General features: G+C 42.1%; 1 protein-coding gene across 1 annotated transcript in view; it reads left to right on the top strand.

Annotated features, from left to right (window-relative positions):
- The window catches only part of Sec31 (COPII coat complex component secretory 31), a 485,856-nt gene that overhangs the window by 33,888 nt on the left and 431,532 nt on the right, over window positions 1–20,436 (top strand). The window contains exon 4 of the mRNA XM_080283301.1: window positions 9,368–9,498. Coding sequence (XP_080139427.1) covers window positions 9,368–9,498 — 131 coding nt within the window. The remainder of the gene's footprint in view (window positions 1–9,367; window positions 9,499–20,436) is intronic.

Raw genomic sequence — 20,436 nt, forward strand, 5'->3', positions numbered from 1 at the left:
TGTTAGCCTCCCTTTCCAGTCCCCTATCCCTGAGGTCACACATTGTGATCTCATCCTTCCCCCCCCCCCCAACCCCACCACCGACATGCGCACCTTTCACCCTCTGCATCCAGTTGGCATCCTCCAACCTCTTAACTTGCCCAGACTATCTCAATCTACCCTTCCTCATCACAGCATCAGTATATTCGAAGTCTCATCCTTCCTCTCAACTCTTCAGGTGCAATCCTAGCCCCCTTCCCCAGCCCCAGAATTCGAGGACACACTACACATCCATCTGATTAATGTTGTTTCTGTATGTTTAAGCCTATGATATCCTCTTCCTTTACTGCTCAGGTCTCATTACCATACAGCATTACACTTCAAGCATGCCACATATCAAGATCCCTTAGCATGGAGAGAGAGCCTTCACAATGTTAAGAGAAGCAACACCTCCATGAACTTCCTCCAACCCTCCTTACCCTAGCCACAGAGCTAGCTCAAGCCCCATGCCCAGCACATAACAAGAGGGAAAGTGACATGTGGCCACTCTCCTTCTACTTTGACAGTACTGCCACCAGCCCTAGTGATCATCACATTTTTATACACATTAACTCTGAAACCCTTGTGTGCCAGTCCCTCTCTCCACTTCCTAAATCTTTCCTCTGCTTACCTTTCATTTTCTGCAATCAACACCAAGTCATCAGCATACATCTTCTATGGGAGTCCATTTCTTAAGTCGTATGAGAGAGCTTCAAGCACCGTGACAATCAATAAGGGGCACAAGATGTGTTAAAAAATAAATGGGATAAATGTAAATGTGGAAGCAACACAAACTTAGCTCAAATTCTGTATAATAATAATAGTAATAATAATAATAATAGCAATAAAATAATAATAATAATAATCCATCCATCCATCATCCAATCCTGCGTTACCCCATGAGGTGCGTAGGAGCCCGGGGCTAGGGAAGTTGGTCCTGACATTTAAGATGAGAGTGACCAGCCTCACTCATCCCTGAATGGCATTACATGAACAATAGACCCCAACCACTCCTTGGATATAAACCTTTACCGGCTCAATCTGATTGGAGCACCATAATTGCCTACTAAACCACCAGATGCCAAAATTTGGTTATATGGTTACCACCCAGCGTGGTAACCTGGTGTACAGGAAACCATTTGGCATGTCACTCAGTGTAGTAATAATAATAATCATCATCGTCATCATCATCATCATCCGGATCTCCTCTCCCACTCTAGGACAGGGTGAGGAGTAGCAGTGTCCAGACAGCCCAAATTTGCCCAGTCCAATGGGCCACGCTTCCATTCACTCATCATTCAAGCCTCTGGAATCCTGGCTGTAACGGATATGCCAAAAAATTCACCACGTTCCATAGCTTCACGTAAACATTTCTGATAGAGTCAGTCCGGACTGTCATGTTAAAAAAGGGGTGCCAAATCTCTGATCATACACTTCTCCTGACAATGTTCATCCAGCCAGCACGATTTCTTGTCAGTTCCCTAGCCTTGCCTACTTCTAAACCTCGCTTCCTCACACACTCACCCACCTAATCTCTCCAACTTCTCCTTGGCATACCTCACCTCCTCCTTCCGTCAAATTTGCTCAGATATTATAGTAATAATAATAATAATAATAATCATATCATATCATCATCATCGTCCGGACCTCCTTTCCCACCCAAAGACAGGATGAGGAGTAGCAATCTCCAGACAGCACAAACATGCCCAGTCCAAATAGGCCACACTTCCACTCATCATTCAAGCCCCCGGAATCCTGGCTCTATCAGATATGCCAAAAACATTCACCACATTTTGCAGCTTCACACAAACGTATCCGATTGAGTCAGTCCGGACGCTGCCATGCTCACAAGGGGTGCCAAAATTCCTGATCATGCAATTCTCCTCACAACATTCATCCAGCCAGCTCGATCTCTTGTCAGTTCCCTAGCTTCACCGACTTCCAAACCTCTCTTTCTCACACATTCATCCACCATATCTCTCCACCTTGTCCTTGGCCTACCTTGCCTCCTCCCTCCTTCAAATTCGCTCAGGTATACCTTTTTCACCACACTTTTGTTATCCATTCTTTCCACATGACCATACCATCTTGGGACACTCTCTTCAATTCTGGTGTCCACCGACTTCCTCACTCCACACCTTTCACAAATCACATTATTTTGTATCCTATCCACCCTCTGTACTCCACATACATTCCTCAGCAGTCCCATCTCCATTGCTTTTACTCTTGATTTTTCATTTTCATGCCACACCATAGTCTCACACCCATATGTTAAAGTTGGCACTAGCACTCCCTCATGTAAGCCTCATGCAGCTGCAACACTCAAGCCTCTGTTTCTTATCAAGGCCTTCATTGCACCAGCTACTTTTCATCCTTATGTCACCCTACTTTCAACTTCTTTTGCTCATTTTCCTCTCTTTTCTGTCACTCTACCCATGTATTAGAACTCTCTCACCAATTCTAGTCTCTCTTCATTCACTGTGACATCACACTGGGAGTCACCTTCTCTCTCAATAACCATCACCTTACTCTACATTTACTCTCAAGGCACAATGCTCACAGATATCAACAAAACTCTGCACTAGCCTACTAAGTTCTTGTCTGGTACTTGCAAGCAATACTGCATCATCAGCATACAACAAATATGAGATATTCAGTCTATCACCATTCATTGCCAACGCCATCCCTCTCTCCATTACCCGTGTTTTTACTTCTCTCATCACCCCATCCATATATATATATTGAGCAACCATGGGGACATCACACAACTTTGTCGCATGCCCACACCGATCGTGAACCATTCACTTAGATGCCCATTAACCCCTACACATGCATTGCTGCCATCATAAAAACTCATGACAGCACCTAGCAGCTTACCATCTACACCATACATGTGCAAAACTTTCCACAATCTCTCCCTGTCTACTTTGTCGTAAGCTATTTCCAGATCCGTGAATGCCATAAACACCTTATTGTCCTTCTCACAAGCCTTCTCTGTTATTTATCTCACTGCAAATATTTGATCCACACATAATTTGCCACCCCTAAAGCCACCCTGCTCATCATTCACTAGGGCTTCTGGTATCTCTCTTACTTTCTCTATAATACTGTAATTCTTCTTTATACCTTCCCTACCACACCCAATGACCTTATGCCACAATAATTCTTGCACTCACTTCTCTCACCTTTATTTTTGTACAAGGGTACAATCACAGCCTTTTTCCACTCTGCAGGCACAGTTTCACTCATCCATGCCGTCTTACATACCTCCAACAAGCACTTCATTCCACTCTCTCCACTACACTTAAGCATCTCTGTATACACCTCATCAACCCCAGCTGCTTTCCCATTTTTCAGCCGTTTCACAGCGCTCTTCACCTGTGTGAGTGTCAGGTCTCCTGGCACAGCATTCCTTCTCTGCACACCCCCAAAACCAATCATGTTTACAGCCGCTCTGCTCTCTCTATTCCCATTCATCAGGCTTTCAAATTATTCTTTCCCTCTGGTCCTTACTTCATCTCCATGGGTTAGTAACCTACCACCTGCATCCTTCACACCATCACATTTCTTTCCGCTTTCATTTCTACATTTCTGCACCTTTTTCCAGAATAACTTCCTATTTTCAGAGTAGTTCACATTCATTTTTCTTCCCAGATCATCATTTACCTCCTTCTTTTTCCTCTTCACTAGGCTCTTTCCGTAATTCTTGCTTTTGATATATTCAGTTCTTGTTTCAACTGAACCCTTATCCTGTAACCACCTTAGCCACTTCTTCCTCTTTTCCTCCACCGCTCTCTTAACCTCATCATCCCACCATCCCGTAGCCTTCTTTTTTGTTGATATTCTTGCCATACCACACACCACTTTAGCATTCCTAGCTAAGCACTCCCTATATGCATTCCACAGGCTGTCCAGATCCAATTCATTCCAGTTCACTGATTCTAACTCCTCCTCTACTTTGGTCCTGTAATCATCTGCCATTTCTTTGATCCTCAGCTTCTCAACTTTCAGTCTTTCTCCCTGACTGCTGCTCTCTCTCTCTCTTGATCCACCTCACTCCTCTCAGCTTGATCTTGCATATCACGATCATATGATCTGACAGTCCTCCACATCGTCCTCTCACAGCCCTCGTATCAGCAACCATTCCCATCATTGACCTCTCTGCGAGCACGTAATCAGTCAGACTTCTTTCAACACGATCCCCATTTTCTCTATACCATGTATATGTATGTGCATCTTTGTGTTTGAAATACGAATTACAAATGCACAGCCTCCTCTCGTGACACATATCCTTTAGTCGATTCCCATTATCATTTTCTCCTGGTACTCCATAACAACCCATTATGTCATCCTGAGGACCAGTGCCTATTCTCCCGTTCATATCCCACATCATGATCACTTTATAGCTCCTGTGCATTTCTCCCACTATTTCACCCAGCTTATCCCAAAACCTGTCTCTCTTTCTTTCTCTCACTCCTGTCCTCACACGGTGCATACGGTACAATCGCTGCCACTTTCACCTTCTCTAACTTGAACTTGACATGCATACACCTCAACCTGACACATTTGTAGTCTCTCATTCCACTCTGCCACTTCTCATTCATCAACAAAGCAACTCCTTCCTTACCTCTTCCTCTCCCATTCATTCCCGATCTTACACATTTCACACCTTCCCACACCCCCACTTCGCACCCTTTCATCTTTGTTTTACACAGTGTCATAACAGCATATCTCACATTCTTGAACATATTCACCACTTCCACCCTCTTGCTCTCCTCATTCACACCTCTCACATTCCATATGGCCTTGCGAGTCTGCCCATTTGGTTGGGGCCCTGGGCAGGTATTGGGCCCTCCGAGGCTCTCTGAAACAACTGCCATGATTAAGTGATTTTGAATAGGGGAATCTGGGGGACACTTAACCCTGTCAGAAACCCCAATTATATGGTTACCACCCAGCATAGTAAATGGTTTCCTGGGTACAGGAAACCATTTGGCTTGACACTCAGTGTAGAGCTCATATGGCATCACTCTTCATTGAGTGAGTGGATGATGGGTTCCCCCACCTACCACCAGAAAAAAGAGATGACAGAAAAAAAGAGGGAGAGGGGTGAGGAATGGAGGAGGGGAGCGTATATTAAAGAAATGAGAAGGAAGAAGGGAAGGGAAGAGAGAAAAAAAGGGGGAAAGGAAGCTTTTGGTGTGTGGGGGGAAGAGAAGGATAATTGTGTGTAGGAAACTAGGAAAAGAAAGGAAGAAAGGGAGGGGGAAAGAAGAGAAGAATGAAGAGGGGAATGAGTAACAGATAAGAGATTAAGGATTAGGGAGGAAATGGATGAGAAGGACAAAGAATGAGGATGAAAGAGGTTATAATAGAGGGAGGAGGGAGTTAAGGAATGAAACAGGAATGGGGAAATGACAGGGGATGAGCATGAAAGAAGAGGAAATAAGGAAGGAGAGATGAGAAGAGAACTGAGTGGAAAGAAACATTTCACGGCAGACAGCAACACTCAAAAACCTGTGCTTTACATTTATTTTTTTCATTTTATTGTTAAAAATTTCCATGTAGTGGACTGTCGTAACCGTGAGATTGACGTAACCTGGGACCTTACTGTACCTTCATTCTCCATGTTTAACAGTTCCTTAAAGTGTTCTCTCCATCTGCTCACTTTTTCTCCCTTCTCTGCTAGAATGGAGATTTCTCTGAAATCTCCATTCTAGGAAATTTCAATGTTCACCACCACCTTTGGCTCTCCTCTCCTTTCACTGATCCACCTGGTGAACAAGCCTACACCTTTTCTATCCTTAATGACCTAGAGCAGCTTGTACAGCATCCTACCCGTATCCCTGATCGCCTTGGAGAGAGTTCCAACATACTTGACCTCTTCCTTACAACTAATCCTTCTGCTTACACTGTTAATCTATTCTCTCCGTTGGGCTCCTCCGATCACAACCTTATCACCTTAACCTGTCCTATTGCTCCAGTACGGCATGCAGACCCTCCAAAGAAACGTCATCTGTGGCACCTTGGAGCTGCGGACTGGGAGGCCCTCAGGCAGTACTTCTTTGATTTTCCCTGGAATGATTATGGCTTCTGTGGCCGGGAGCCATCTGGGTGTGCCTTGCGCATTACAGAGGTTATTCTTTCGGGCATGGAAGCATTCATTCCTTTCTCATATCCTTTGACTAATGCATGAATGCCTTGGTTTAATCACGCTTGTTCTAATGCTGTCCGCAACAAGGAGAGGGCCTATAAAAGGTACCGGAGCCAACCCACCCCTGAATCACATCTTTTATACGTTTCTGCCTGGAATCGTGCTAAGTTTGTTCTTTGCTCTGCTAAAAATAATTTCATCCGTACTAAGCGCTCTCAACTCTCTAACTCGAATTCTTCCCGCTCCTTCTGGCACATTGCCAAAAACCTTTATAACAACTTTACCTCATCATCCTTCCCTCCTCTTTTCTACTCTGATGGCTCTGTAGCTATTTCTTCTACTGATAAAGCAGATCTCTTCGCTCAGACTTTCTCCTCCAATTCCACCTTAGACGATTCCGGTGCTGTTCCTCCATCACTTCCCCCCTCTGACTTCTTCATGGCTGACATTAAAATTTCTTCAGCTGATGTATTTTCTGCTGTCACAGGCCTCAATACTAATAAGGCATATGGGCCTGATGGAGTCCCTCCTGTTGTTCTCAAGAACTGTGCTTCTGTGCTTACACCCTTCCTAGGCAAACTCTTTTGCCTTTGTCTGTCAACTTGTACCTTTCCTTCTTGCTGGAAGTTTGCTCTCATTTAGCCAGTCCCAAAGAAGGGTAACCATTCCCAACCCTCTAACTATCGTCCAATTGCTTTAACATCCTGTATCTCAAAAGTTTTCGAGTCTGTTCTTAATAGAAAAATTTTAAAGCATCTTTCCTATCACAACCTTCTTTCTGATCGTCAGTATGGGTTCCGTCAGGGACGCTCCACCGGCGATCTTCTCACCTACCTTTCAGACTCCTGGTCATCCTCCTATCGGGACTTTGGCGAAAGCTTTGCCATTGCACTTGACATCTCTAAGGCTTTTGATCGAGTCTGGCATAAATCTTTAATTTCCAAACTGCCCTCTTATGGTTTCTATCCTTCTATCTGTGCCTTCATCTCTAGCTTCCTTTTTGGTCGTTCTATAGCCGCTGTTGTAGAAGGCCATCATTCTTCTCCTAGGTCTATCAACAGTGGTGTTCCTCAGGGCTCTGTCCTATCACCAACTCTCTTCCTTTTATTCATCAATGACCTTCTAAGCTGTACATCTAACCCTATCCACTCATACGTTGATGACTCCACCCTTCACCTTTCCATTCGATTCCCCCAACGTCCATCTCAGCAGTTACTTCAACAAACAAGGGATGAGGCAATGGCACACCTAATGTCTGACTTGGCTCATATCTCTAACTGGGGTAAAAATAATCTTGTTGTTTTTAATGCATCAAAGACTCAGTTTTTGCACCTATCAACTCGACAAAATCTTCCACAGGTATACCCAATAATGTTTAATAATATTCAGCTTAATCTTGCATCATCCTTGAACATGTTTGGGGTTTCATTTACTTGGGACTTGTCTTGGAAAGTTCGTATTACATCTCTTGTAAAATCTGCTTCCAAGAGATTGGGTGTGCTAAGCCGACTCCGTTCCTTCTTTACCCTTGCACAATTGTTGACTCTATACAGGGGTTTTATCTGCCCCTGTGTGGAGTACAACTCTCATGTGTGGGGAGGCTCCCCACATACAGCTCTTCTCTATAGGGTGGAGTCAAAGTCTTTTTGCCTCATTAACTCTCCTCCTCTTACTGACTCCCTTCAACCTTTGTCTCTTCGCCACACTGTTGCATCTTTATCTCTTTTCTATCGCTACTTCAATGGTCACTGCTCCTCTGAATTGTCTGCATGCATTTCTCCACCCCTACGACGGACGCATAGCACCTGTCTAGCAGCAAACTCTCATCCCTTTTCTGTCCAGCTCTCTAATGCAAGGGTTAACCGTTACTCCCAGTCCTTCATTTACGCAACAGGTTAACTCTGGAACTGTCTTCCTCTGTCTGTATTTCCTACTTCCTATGATCTCCAGTTTTTCAAACGCAGTGTGTCCAGGCATCTGGAAATGATCAGATCTTGAATTTGGCTCTCTCTTATATTTTGTTTTTCTCTTGGAAGGAATAGTTTTGCAGGCTCGTTGCCTTTGGTTCCTTCTTCCTCACATAAAAAAAAAAATATCATTTTTATCTTTCAGTCCCCTACTAACTTCTTTATTACCCTGTCTAACTCGCTTTACCTGCTTCCAGAACATTTTCATGCATTTCCTCCTCTTTATTCTCAAATTCCTTCCATATTTGTCATCCACTATCTACTTACACTCTCTTACTAATCTTTTCGCCTCACTCTTCCTCTCTACACAAAACACTCTCTTCTGTCTCTCAGTTTCCTCCATGCCTCTGCACCTCATCTACTCACTACATGCTTTCTTCTTTTGTTCCATACCTTTTCTTACCTCTTCATTCCACCATACCTTTCCATGCATCCCCTTTTGTCATCGCATCCCTCCATTGTATAAGTAAAATTGAGTTGTGTAATGAAAAAAAAGGACCAAACTTTCTGTCATCATACAAGCAATTTATTGCATACTGGTTCTTTGTAAATCAAGGGTCTGCTGTAATTTGGTCTTTTGTCTATAAAAAAACTCAAGTTTAATGGAATGTGCTTGTGCTCAGAACAAATTTTCAGTTTTACAGTTCCAGTAATTGTGATATTATTCATACACAATACAAACTCCATCAGCAAAAGTGGCAACAACTTAACCCTGTAATCATCCAGCCCGACATCTCTCAGTAGATTATAGCTTGTGAAAAAAGAAAGGGGTATTGAACTACTCCTTAAGAGAGTCAGTGGAAGTCATCTGTCTCATGTGATAATGGAAATCTGTTGCATAACTCGGGGGCCACACAGGAAAATGACAACTGATGAACAGCTTGATAAAATAAAGCAAAATATGAACATTTGTTTGTTTGCTGCCCTCATATTAGACTCCTCCATTGTTACAATACAGATACTGTATTGACAGTTTAATATATTGAAATATACCATACAATAAGTTCACCTCAAGAATGCATGACAGGACTGCTGAGTCACCAATTTGCTCATGTTGAAAGAGATCTTCAAATTGTTATTCCTGATACACTGAATTATTCCACTGACTCCTCCATTTTCATTGATTATGATGCTGTCAGTGTGAATAGTTTCTTTGAGTTATTTTCTGTACTGGAAGATGAATGATTTTTGCTGCATACCCTAAGACTAATTTCATGAATTCTTTCAGGCCAATTTTGTGGTATGTGGGTCTTCAGATTCAGAGGTGACAGTGTGGGATGTGAATAATCTTGCTACACCTATCATCCCAGGGAAAAAGCTATCCCTTGGAGCTGATGTTTCCTGTGTTGAATTCAACAGGCAAGTAAATAGTTTTTGTGGGTTATGCTTTTACGGGAGATGTACTGAACTGAAGTATATAATGGATCTTTGGTAACCATCAAGCTTAGGAGGTACCACCATGAGAGTGAAATGTGGCTACATGCTTGGTTGTTAGCTGCACAGTCATCACTTTTAGGCAGAAAACTCGGCCACTAAAAGAGTGAAAGTCCAAACTGAGACACATCATAGTTTTTTTTTTTAGGTAGTCCAATAATTAGCTGGTTCTGGCACTTACTGTAGTTTAGCACCACATCCATAGAAAGCATCTTCTGTACCATGGCAGAAGATGCTTTCTATCCTCTCATTATGGGGATTCCTTAAGAAGAAACATAATTTACTTTTTATTTATGTATGTATATACAGTACTGGAGAGAGCTGAGGATGCATGTGGTTTTCTACCCAGTTATTTATGCTGGTGCCGCGCACTGGTTAGAACGGATGGTTGATCAGACAAAGCACATTATTAGCAACCTTAAGCACTCATCTGCCTGTGGACCAGACAATATAAACAAGATACACCTTAAACACCTTGGACCATAAGGCATACAAGCGCCAGGATATCAAACTACAGCTACTCACACAACATAATTCCCAACATCTGGAAGCATGGTACTATCATCACTATCCCCTTACCCAACAGAGACCGCACATTACCTTCCTCGCACTGCCCCATCACACTCTGCACCCCCTCGAAAGTCACTGAATGACAGGTATTACAATTATTTACACCTCACACCCCCTAGCCCCATCACAACGTGGTTTTACGCAACTACACTCCACAAATACTCTTCTTACAGACCTTACACAAGAGAGTTCTTGATGGCATCAATTCAGCTAGGCCACCACACAGAACGCTCCTAGTCACACTAGACATTAGCAAAACTTATGATGCCATCCGCCACCACAGCCTCACAAACAAAGTACTCAACACAAATATGCGCAATAAAACAAGAAGATGACTGGCAAACTATTTAACAGGCAGATGTGCACATGTAACTTTTGCAGGTTAGTCATCAAACAGCAGAAACCTCACAAAATGGTGTCCCCCAAGGATCTGTTTTGTCCTGTATGATCTTTAATGTTTACATGCACGGCATACCCACACCTCACACACCACAAATACACATAGCATTCTATACAGATGCTATAACACAAACACGTACACACCAAAATGCAAACACAGCTGCACCCATCCTCCAACCTTAGCTCAGCGGACTACATGAATGGGTCACCACAAACAGACTCACATTAGTCTCAGCCAAATCTGCTGTGACCCTTCTCACAAGCCGGACAGCAGAATATAGTCACATTCCACACCTCACCATAAACAGCACTCCCCAACAACACACACACACACGCACGATGTCATCAGCTGCGGAGCACCATGCAGATCGTGGGAAAATATTGCTAAATCAGTGGCGAAAAGAAAGCATGCCTAGTGTGAATACATGAATTGAATGCATGAGTGGTGGTCCTGTCTCATTTGAGTGAGAATAAGCTGGATGTGTTGGTCAAATGAGAGCAAAACACAGTGACAGTTTTAAATTTTGTATGATTGTGCCATGGTGGAGAGAAGCAGTCCAGTACCGGACAAAGGACTTGGTAATGGGTACTTGGAATGTAAGAGGAGCGAATGATGAGGTGAAAGAGAGAGAGGTTGTCCAGGTGCTTGAGGGTGCGAAAGTGGATGTATGTGGAATAACTGAAACAAAATGGAGAGGAGAAAGTGTGAGAGAATGGGAGTATGGATGGGGTATATGTGCAGGAGTAGGTGAGAATGAGAGGGCAAAGGAAGGAGTATGTATAGTTGTGAGTAAAAGATGGAAGAGGAGCATAAGACAGTATGGATCAGTTGGGTCAAGGATTGTGTGGGTAAAGTTGAAAGTTGGAATACAAATGTGGGCGATTGTGTGTGTGTATGCATCAACGCAAGATCGTGCTAGAAGAGTGAGAGAAGAGTTCTGGACAAATGTAGAAGTGTGCATGGAAAAGTTTGGAAGGAATGAGAGAGTGTTTTTTATTGGCGATATGAATGGTAAAGTTGGGAATGTGAAGGTGGATGAAATAGTTGGTGAGTGGGGTGTGCCTGCTGAGATAGATGAGAATGGGAGTGCGTTAGTGGACATTTGTGCTGGGAGGGGGTTGGTGTTAGCCAATACCCTCTTCAGGCATAAAATGATCCACAGGTATACATGGCGAGTGATGAGAAGGGTGGGTGGTGAACTGAATGAAAGGAAGACAATGATTGATTATGTGTGTGTGGATGAAAGGATGCGAAGATGTGTAATGGATGCAAGAGTTTATAGAGGTTGGGGGAGTGGACTTTCTGACCACTACTTGGTGGTGGCCAGAATTAGAATTCAAGTAAGATGGAGTAATAGAAGAAGGGAAAGACGAGAGGAAGGAGTAGTTGCAAGGAGAGTGGAAAGGTTACAAGAGGATGAGAAAAAGGCAGAGTATAAGAGAGAAGTGGAGGAACGATTGGGCAAATATGAATTGGAGCAGATGGGAGACGTGGAAGGTGTGTGTAGCATATTTACAGAAGAAATATGTGCAGCATGTGATGTGGTGTGTGGAAGGAAGAGAAGACGGAGGGGGGTGCAAGGAACAGCGTGGTGGACTGAAGAGGTGAAACAGGCTGTGGCACAAAAGAAGAAAGCATACAATGAATGGATGAGAAATAGGGGCGTGGAAGAAGTTGAGAGGCGAAAGAGAGAGTTATATGTAGAAAGAAAGAGAGAGGTGAAAATATTAGTAAGAGATAGTAAGAAGAGAGTGGATGAGGAATTTGGAAGGAATTTGAGTGTAAAGTGGAGTGACTGTAAGAAAATGTTCTGGAAAGAGGTGAAAAGAGTAAGACAGGGTGGAAGTGAAGTTAGCAGGGGAGTGAAAGATAAAAATGGTAGATTACTAGTGGAGAAGGGAGAAAAAGTAAGCAGATGGAGAGAACACTTTAAGGAATTGTTGAACGTAGAGGATGGAAGTAATGCGAGTATAAGTGGCTGGGGAATGGCTGGGAGAAGAAAGGAGGTGAGAAGACAGGAAGAAATCAGTAGGATAGAAGTTGTGGAAGCAATGAAGAAAGTTAAATCTGGGAAAGCCCCAGGAATTGATGGAGTGTGTGGTGAAATGCTGAAGCATGGGGGAGAGATAGTAGTAGAATGGATGTGGAAGATGTGCAGATTAGCCTCGGAGGAAGGTAGAGTCCCGGAGAATTGGAAGTCAGGTATTATTATTCCCTTGTACAAAGGAAAAGGGGAAAAAGAAGTGTGTGGTAATCATAGGGGCATTTGTCTTCTTAGTATAATAGGAAAAGTGTATGGTAGGATACTTATTGACAGAGTTAGAGAAAGAACAGAGAAATTAGTTGGAGAAGAACAGGGAGGCTTTAGGAAGGGAAGAGGTTGTGTAGATCAGATATTCATTCTTAGATCTTTAGTGGAAAAGTTTCTAGAGAAGGGAAAGAAGTTGTATGCGGCTTTCATGGATTTGGAGAAAGCATATGACAGGGTGTATAGACAAGGATTGTGGAAAGTGTTAAGAATATATGGAGTAGATGGGAAGTTGTTGAATGCTGTGAAGAGTATGTACGATGGTGCGAAGGCTGCAGTGCGTGTGGATGGTGAACTAAGTGAATTTTTCTCTTTGAAAGTTGGGTTGAAACAGGGATGTGTCATGTCTCCATGGTTGTTCAATCTGTACATGGATGGGGTAATAAAAGAGGTACAAGGTAGGGTAGTGGATGTTGGAGTGGCCCTGGTGAGAGAGGATAGTGTTTGGAAACTCCGTACTGTTGTTTGCAGATGATACTGTGTTGTTGAGTGAAGACGAAGGGGAGCTGCAAGGCTTGGTGGATGAGTTTGGGAGAGTGTGTAAGAAACGGAATCTGAAGGTGAATGTAGGGAAGAGTAAAGTGATGGTCTTTGAGAGAGGTGAAGTCAGTGAATTTACAGCGAGGTTGGATGGTGAGGAATTGGAAAATGTGAGTACGTTTAAGTACTTGGGTAGTGTGATGAGTAAGGATGGAGGTTTGGAGAGTGAAGTGCTTGAAAGGGTACAGCAGGGAAGAAAGGTTGCTGGTTCTTTGAAAGGAGTGATAAGAAACAGGGAAGTGAGCATGGAAGTGAAAAAGTTACTACATGACAGTATTGTGATACCAACTCTAACGTACGGAAGTGAAGCTTGGACGTTGTTGGAAGGACACAAGTCAAGAGTGAGAGCAGTGGAAATGAGTTATTTAAGAGGAGCCTGTGGAGTCACATGGAGAGATAGGCGGACGAATGAGGATATAAAGGAACGTTGTGGTGTTGAGGTGGATGTGATAGGGAGCGTTATGAGGAACACACTGAGGTGGTTTGGCCATGTGGAGAGGATGGAGGGTGAAAGACTGACGAAGAGAGTGTATGTGAGTGAGGTGGAGGGGGGAAGAGGGATGGGGAGGCCGAGGATGAGATGGAGGGATGGGGTGGAGAGGTATATGAGAGAGGGGGGTGTGAGTTGGGAGCAGGGTAGTGAAATGGCGGGGGACAGGGCGACTTGGAGGCGATTTGTTTGTGGCCACCCCAAACGGGATTGAGGCATCTGGCAGTAGATAGATAGATAGATAGTGAGTTTGTGGGGTTGTCCAACGAAAACCAAAACAACGGAATTATCAAGCTGAACCAAACAAGTTGTAAGTGTGGAGAAAATGGCTTAGAAGAATGCCCAGGAATTAAAACAGTTATGGGCAATAATTAATGAATTACAAGAACGAACCGCGGAACAGGAGAAGGAGATAAAGGAGTTGAGAAATAAGTTAGAGAGTGTCTGCTCACACAGTGTTGACTAAGAGGGAAAGGTGTCTGAATTAAAAGTGTTTAATGAATCAGCCACAACTAAAATAAGATAACTTAAATGGGAAAATCAGAAGCTGGAGGAGGAAAAGGACAAGATGAAACATAAACTTGATGAGCATGAATCTAAAACTAAGATGCACAAGGAACATATCAAGGAAATCCAAGAACGCCACAAGGGGTGGAAGAAAACTCAACAAGAAGATAAAATAAGTTTTAAGGAGATTTTAGAACAACAGAGAAAGGAACACCAGGAAAAGGTGGAGAAGGAAGTGGTGAAGATACTAAAAAGTATGGAATCACATATCAGAGATGCAGGAGACAAGAAAAAATGTGTGATTATCTCAGGTTTGAAAGAAAAATCGATGTCAGTGAGGTCAGAATGAGAAAAGGAAGACCTGAGAAAGGTGAAGGAAATGACGAAGCCCAAGGGGAGATCAAAGAAGTGTTTAGGCTGGGAAAATATGTGGAGGGAGGGGCAAGACCCCTTAAAGTAAAATTTCAATCTCAGGTCACAGTAATTGAAATAATCAACAAGACATGGAAACTAACAGATGAGGAGGGATTCAGAATTATCTGCAAAAGGAGAGAGAGCTAAGATAAAGGAACTTGTTAAGGAAATGAAGGAAAAAAATGAGCAGAGAAAACAGGAAGAGAAGACAGTTCTATTAGAGAGTTATGGATCTGAAATTGAGGAAGTGGTACCAAGGGAGAGAGGGAGAGAGGAGGACAGAATAAAAAACAATGCAAAAAGATTGAAAGTGGCATTGTACTGGTGCCAGTAGTCTGTAGAGGTCATTTATAAGTTCCGAGTAAGACTTCCCTTCACTCACCTGTTACCTAAAATAGGCACAGTAATATTTGTACTTACTTTAATACTAAGGCTGCATGAATCCAATGGGCATGAGATTGGATTTGAACTGCCTGCCGTGCTTAACTCAAATACCCGTGAACCTGCCATCACTGTTCTTCTGGTGTGATGTAACTTTCCACTTTCCCCTTAATTTCCTAAAATCCTAGTAAAACGGAATTACTAAAAACAGATGAGTGCATGATACCAATCATATTCTATAACCTTCCCTCTTATATCGGTATTAAATTCATACTACCAAATTAGCTAAGGATAAAGTTGATAAATGGAATTTTCCCTCATCTCATCCCTGTAGCGGGCTCCCTTCGCCTTTGTCTAACACAACGCCGAGCAGAGCTGGGCAAGATCCCCTCTCATACTCATACTTCCCATTGATCTGTAGGTTATTTTGCCCTCCTAAAGAGGGCACAGGTGCTGGGGGGAGGTGGAAGAAATGCCTGGGTGAGGAGATGTTTTGGTGGACACCATGCCTCATAGTTACCTTGCTACACCTACCTCTGAGCCCTACTTCTTGCACCCCACTCACCTGTGTCTTGAGTATTCTCAGTATTTAATAGTAGTGGTGGTCCTAAGTAGGCTGGAGAATGTGTGTACTTTATAAGATTATAACCTAGATTTTAATAAGATATAATTTAAGGAAATTAGCTGTTATATCACCCTTTGTTGTTATGCATGCAATTCCGGGAGTTAAGGGGATGGGTTGTACTTTTACTTGCTGTTCTGATGGCAGTCAGCATGAAAGGGAAAACGACCCATTGTTAACCCCGCATGTTCTTTACAGCATGTGCTAATGTAAGTGATCTTATGTCAGCAACACTAGAAATAAATGATTTCTTGAGGGTAAATGAGCCAGACATGATGTGCTTTGTAGAGACCAAACTAAGAGAGAATATTGAAATCCAAATGGGAGATGGGAAATACTAACTATGGAGAAGAGATAGAAATGAAAAAAACAGGGTGAGGGATGATGATAGCAGTGGAAAACAGCCTAAATGTGGATAGTGTGGAACTGGGCGAAGGTATGGCTGAAGTGATAAACATGGTCATAGAACCCAGAGGAAAGACAAGAGAGACATTGCAGTAGCATATGTCCCCCCTCCCCCCAAGAGAAGGGCATGAAATGAGGAGGAATATCAGAAAATGTTGTCAGACCTACAGAAAATGATTGAGAAAAGCAACAACATAATCCTGATTGGTGACTTTAATTGTAAAGAGGTAAACTGGGAGGAGTGGGACTCAGGAAGTAGTGAAGATTCATGGGGCAGTATACTCTTCAGTATAGCAAAGGACAATGTAATGACCTAGTGGGTCAAAGAAAAGACAAGATTTAGAGGTGATGACACAGCAGCAAGACTAGATTTAATTCTAACCAAAGAACTAGATGCAGTTGAATCTCTGAAATATGTCCTGTAGGAAAAAGTGATCTTGTAGTGATAGAGTTCCAAACGATAGAAGGAACTGAGGAGACGAGATGAGCTATACAGGCATGGAAAATACAAGTTTGGGAAAGCAAACTTCACAGGACTGAGAAAATTATTCGAAGAAGTGGATTGATGAGAATTTAGGGAAACTAGAGATGCAGGAGTGGGATATCTTTCTAAACTTCTGTAATGCGGGTGTGGAAAAGTATGTACCAAAAGTTATTGGGAAAGAGAACTGGAGAAATAACTGGTTCAACAAAATGTGTATGATAGCAGAAAAAGAGAGAGAGAGAATGCATGGAGCAGTTGGAGAAAGAGAGGTGATGATAGAGCAAAGGAAGAATACAAAAGAACTAGAAATGAATATACGAGAATGCATAGAGAGGAAGAAAGAAACTTTGAAAAAGGTGTAGTTGTCAAATTTAAAGAAGAACCTAAACTGTTTTATAGGTTTGTCAATGGCAAATTTGAAACAAAAGGAAGAAATCAGTAAGCTAAAAGTAGAAGGAAGTGTCTATAAAGATGCGGTTATGCAGGCTGATATAATGAACAAATGCTTCCAATCAGTTTTCACTAGAGAAAGTGATTTTGTGGAGGAGGGAGTAACTAGAATTGTAGTGTTAAAAGATGTAAGTAAAGTTGAAGTGCAAGAAGTATACAAATTATTGGAGACTCAAGATATGAGGAAGGCCCCAGGACCAGATGGGATGTCTAATTGGATATTAAAGGAATGCAGAGGACAACAGGCAGATAAAAATTCATGGTTTAATTGTGTGTTCTCTGGAGGAATGGAAGGTGCCTCGGGAATGGAAGAGGGCCAGTGTGGCACCAATTTGTATGAGAGGGAACAAGGAAGAACCCCTGAGTTATAGACCAGTGTCCGTGACCAGCATGGTCACAGAATTGTGCGAAAGAATCCTGAAAGACAGATGGATAAAGTATCTGGAGGAGATGGACATTTTGGCAGAAAGTTACTTTGAATTCAGAAATGGATGGTCATGTGTTTCCAACATGTTGAGCTTCTACTCAATGGTGATAGACGTTCTACAGGAGAGTGAGAATTGGGTGGATTGTGTGTACAGTATTTAGATTTGGAGAAAAGCCTTTGACAAGGTACCCCATGAAGGACTAATGTGCAAATTGGAACAATGGGATGACTGAATGGGAGGCTCTTAGAGTGGATGAGAGACTTCATGAGAAACAGACAAATGAGGACAGTAATAAAAGACAGGATGTCTGGATGGAGGGAAGTAACAAGTGGAGTCCCACAGGGCTCGTTGTTGACGCCCATATGTCCCTGATTTACGTAATTGATATGGTAGAAGGAATGAACAGTTATGCAAGTCTGTCTGCTGACGATGCGAAGATTATGAGGAGAGTAGAAGTTGAAGAAGACTGTAAAATGCTGCAGGAGGACCTGGATAGGATTCATGATTGGAGTCAGATGTGGGAAATGAAATTTAGTGCAAAAAAAATGTGAAATACAGTGGAACCCCGGAATTTGTACGCCTCTCTACTCGTACAACTCGGTTTTCGTACAGCTTTTTTGTCCAAAAATCACTCCAGTTTTCGTACAGCGATCAGCTATTCGCACTGAGAGACGCAGCGTCGTAGATGCCTCGTGGTGGCCAATCCTGCTTTTTCTTACACCAGCTATGCATCAGTCATACAGGCTCCATTAAACTTTGTGATAAATTACATATTTTCATTAGAAAATTGTACATAATCATGGGCCCTAAGAAGATTAGTGAGTCAGCTGGAGCTAAAAGAAAAGCAGTGAGAACAATTGAGCTGAAAAAAGAACTCACTGCAAAGTTTGAAAGTGGAACCCGTGTCTCCGATCTTGCCATTCATTATGGTATAGCGAAATCTACTGTTCATTCATACTAAAGAACGGATTAATGCACAATACGTTGTTTCTTGTGGAAAAAAATGATTCGATTTTTTAACAATTCGCAGCTCGTACAGCCTCCAGGAACGAATTGTGTACAAATTCCGGGGTTCTTCTGTATTGAAAACTGGTAAAAATACCAAGAGATTATCACTGAATTATTTGATAGGTAATGAACCAATTACAAAAGTGAGAGAAGAGAAGGACTTGGGAATGCTGGTCCTGGGTAATTTGTCACCTGAAAACCACATTAACAAGATAGAGAGACGTATAATCTCTCGACTGAGGTAGAGTAGCAATTCAATATATGGATGAGGAGATGATGAAAAAATTGATAGTGACCATGACCTGCCCCAGGTTGGAATATGCGGCAGTAATGTGATCCCCACATAGAAAGATAGATAAGAACAAGATCAAGAAAATACAAATACAGTACAAGTCCCATTATTTGGCATCTATGGGACCAGGATGATGCCGAGAAATTAGATTTGCCGAATAATCAAAAACCTACCCACTCAGTACCTTAAATATATTGGTGAACACTCATCACCACCTACGGTACGGTATTACAACTGTGTTTGGAGAGAGTACTGTATACTGTACAATACTGCAATCAATACAGTACTATACCTGAATCTGAAATACAGTATATGTATATATATATATATATATATATATATATATTAGTGAACATATACAAGTGTAATGACACAGTAGGCATACAAGTCAGATAACACTTCCTGGATGGCCGAAATGATACTGAATATTACCTACCAGCTCAGTATATCACGTGTATTGGTGAACTCATCACTACTTATATTATTACAAATATGTTTGGAGTGAGTACTGTATATAGTACTTTTTCCAAACAAAATAAAATAGTCGGAAAATTGCATAAAATAAAGTAAAGGGATCTGAATTGGTAAGGTCTTTCTGATGAAAGTTATAACTTACATTTAGCACTCACTCTTTTGTTCGTTTTTTTTTTTTTTTTTTTTTTTTACATGTGAAAGGAGAGTACTGATGGAAACAGTAATGTATTCCATGAACCCCTTAATAACCTCCGACATTGAACAACCCTTTACAGTACCGATGTCGAGTTAGTGAGCTATGGAAAAACTGTGAACAATTATGGGAATGGAACGAAGGTCACTGGTATGATTACACGACTCTAGCTACGATTCCAAGCAATCAGGGGGTCAGTTAATCTCAGATGTTTTCGCCCATTTGGTAAATACACCGTAACTTTATTAATTCTCCAGTCAATCATAGCGAATCATAGCATGGGTTTAGGAAGCTAAATAACACATTTCTAGGTGCACCAGACGATTATCTTCACATCTTATAAGAAAATGGAAGAAATTAAATCCCTCTCTGAGTATGTAAAGTTCTTCCATTCTTCTGAAATCAGTTTATTTTTCTTAAAGATGGGAAGATAATCATCTGGCTCACCTAGCAATGTGTTATTTAGCTTCCTAAACCCATGCTATGATTCGCTATGAGTCACGGAAAGATTGATAAAGTTACGGTGTATTTACCAAATGGGCGAAAACATCTGAGATTAACCGACCGCCTAACTGCTTGGAATCGTAGCGTAGTCATGCAAACATACCAGTGACCTTCGTTCCCTCCCCATAATTGTTCAGTTTTCTTTATAGCTCACATTAACTTACATCACTGACATTGGCACTGTAAGAGGTTGTTCAATGTCGGAGGTTATTAAGGGGTTAATGGGATATATTATCGTTTGCATCAATGCTCTCACTTTCACGTTAAGCACAAAAACAAACAAAAGAATGAGAACTAAATGTACGTTTAACTTTCATCAGAGAGACCTTAGCAATTCATATTCCTCCAGTTTATTTTTAAGTATTTTTCTGACTTTAGGCTAGGTTAGGTTTG

Source organism: Coenobita brevimanus, chromosome 97 (genome assembly GCF_032717465.1).
Source record: "Coenobita brevimanus isolate Jiangsu-jjx chromosome 97, ASM3271746v2, whole genome shotgun sequence".
Classification (NCBI taxonomy): domain Eukaryota; kingdom Metazoa; phylum Arthropoda; class Malacostraca; order Decapoda; family Coenobitidae; genus Coenobita; species Coenobita brevimanus.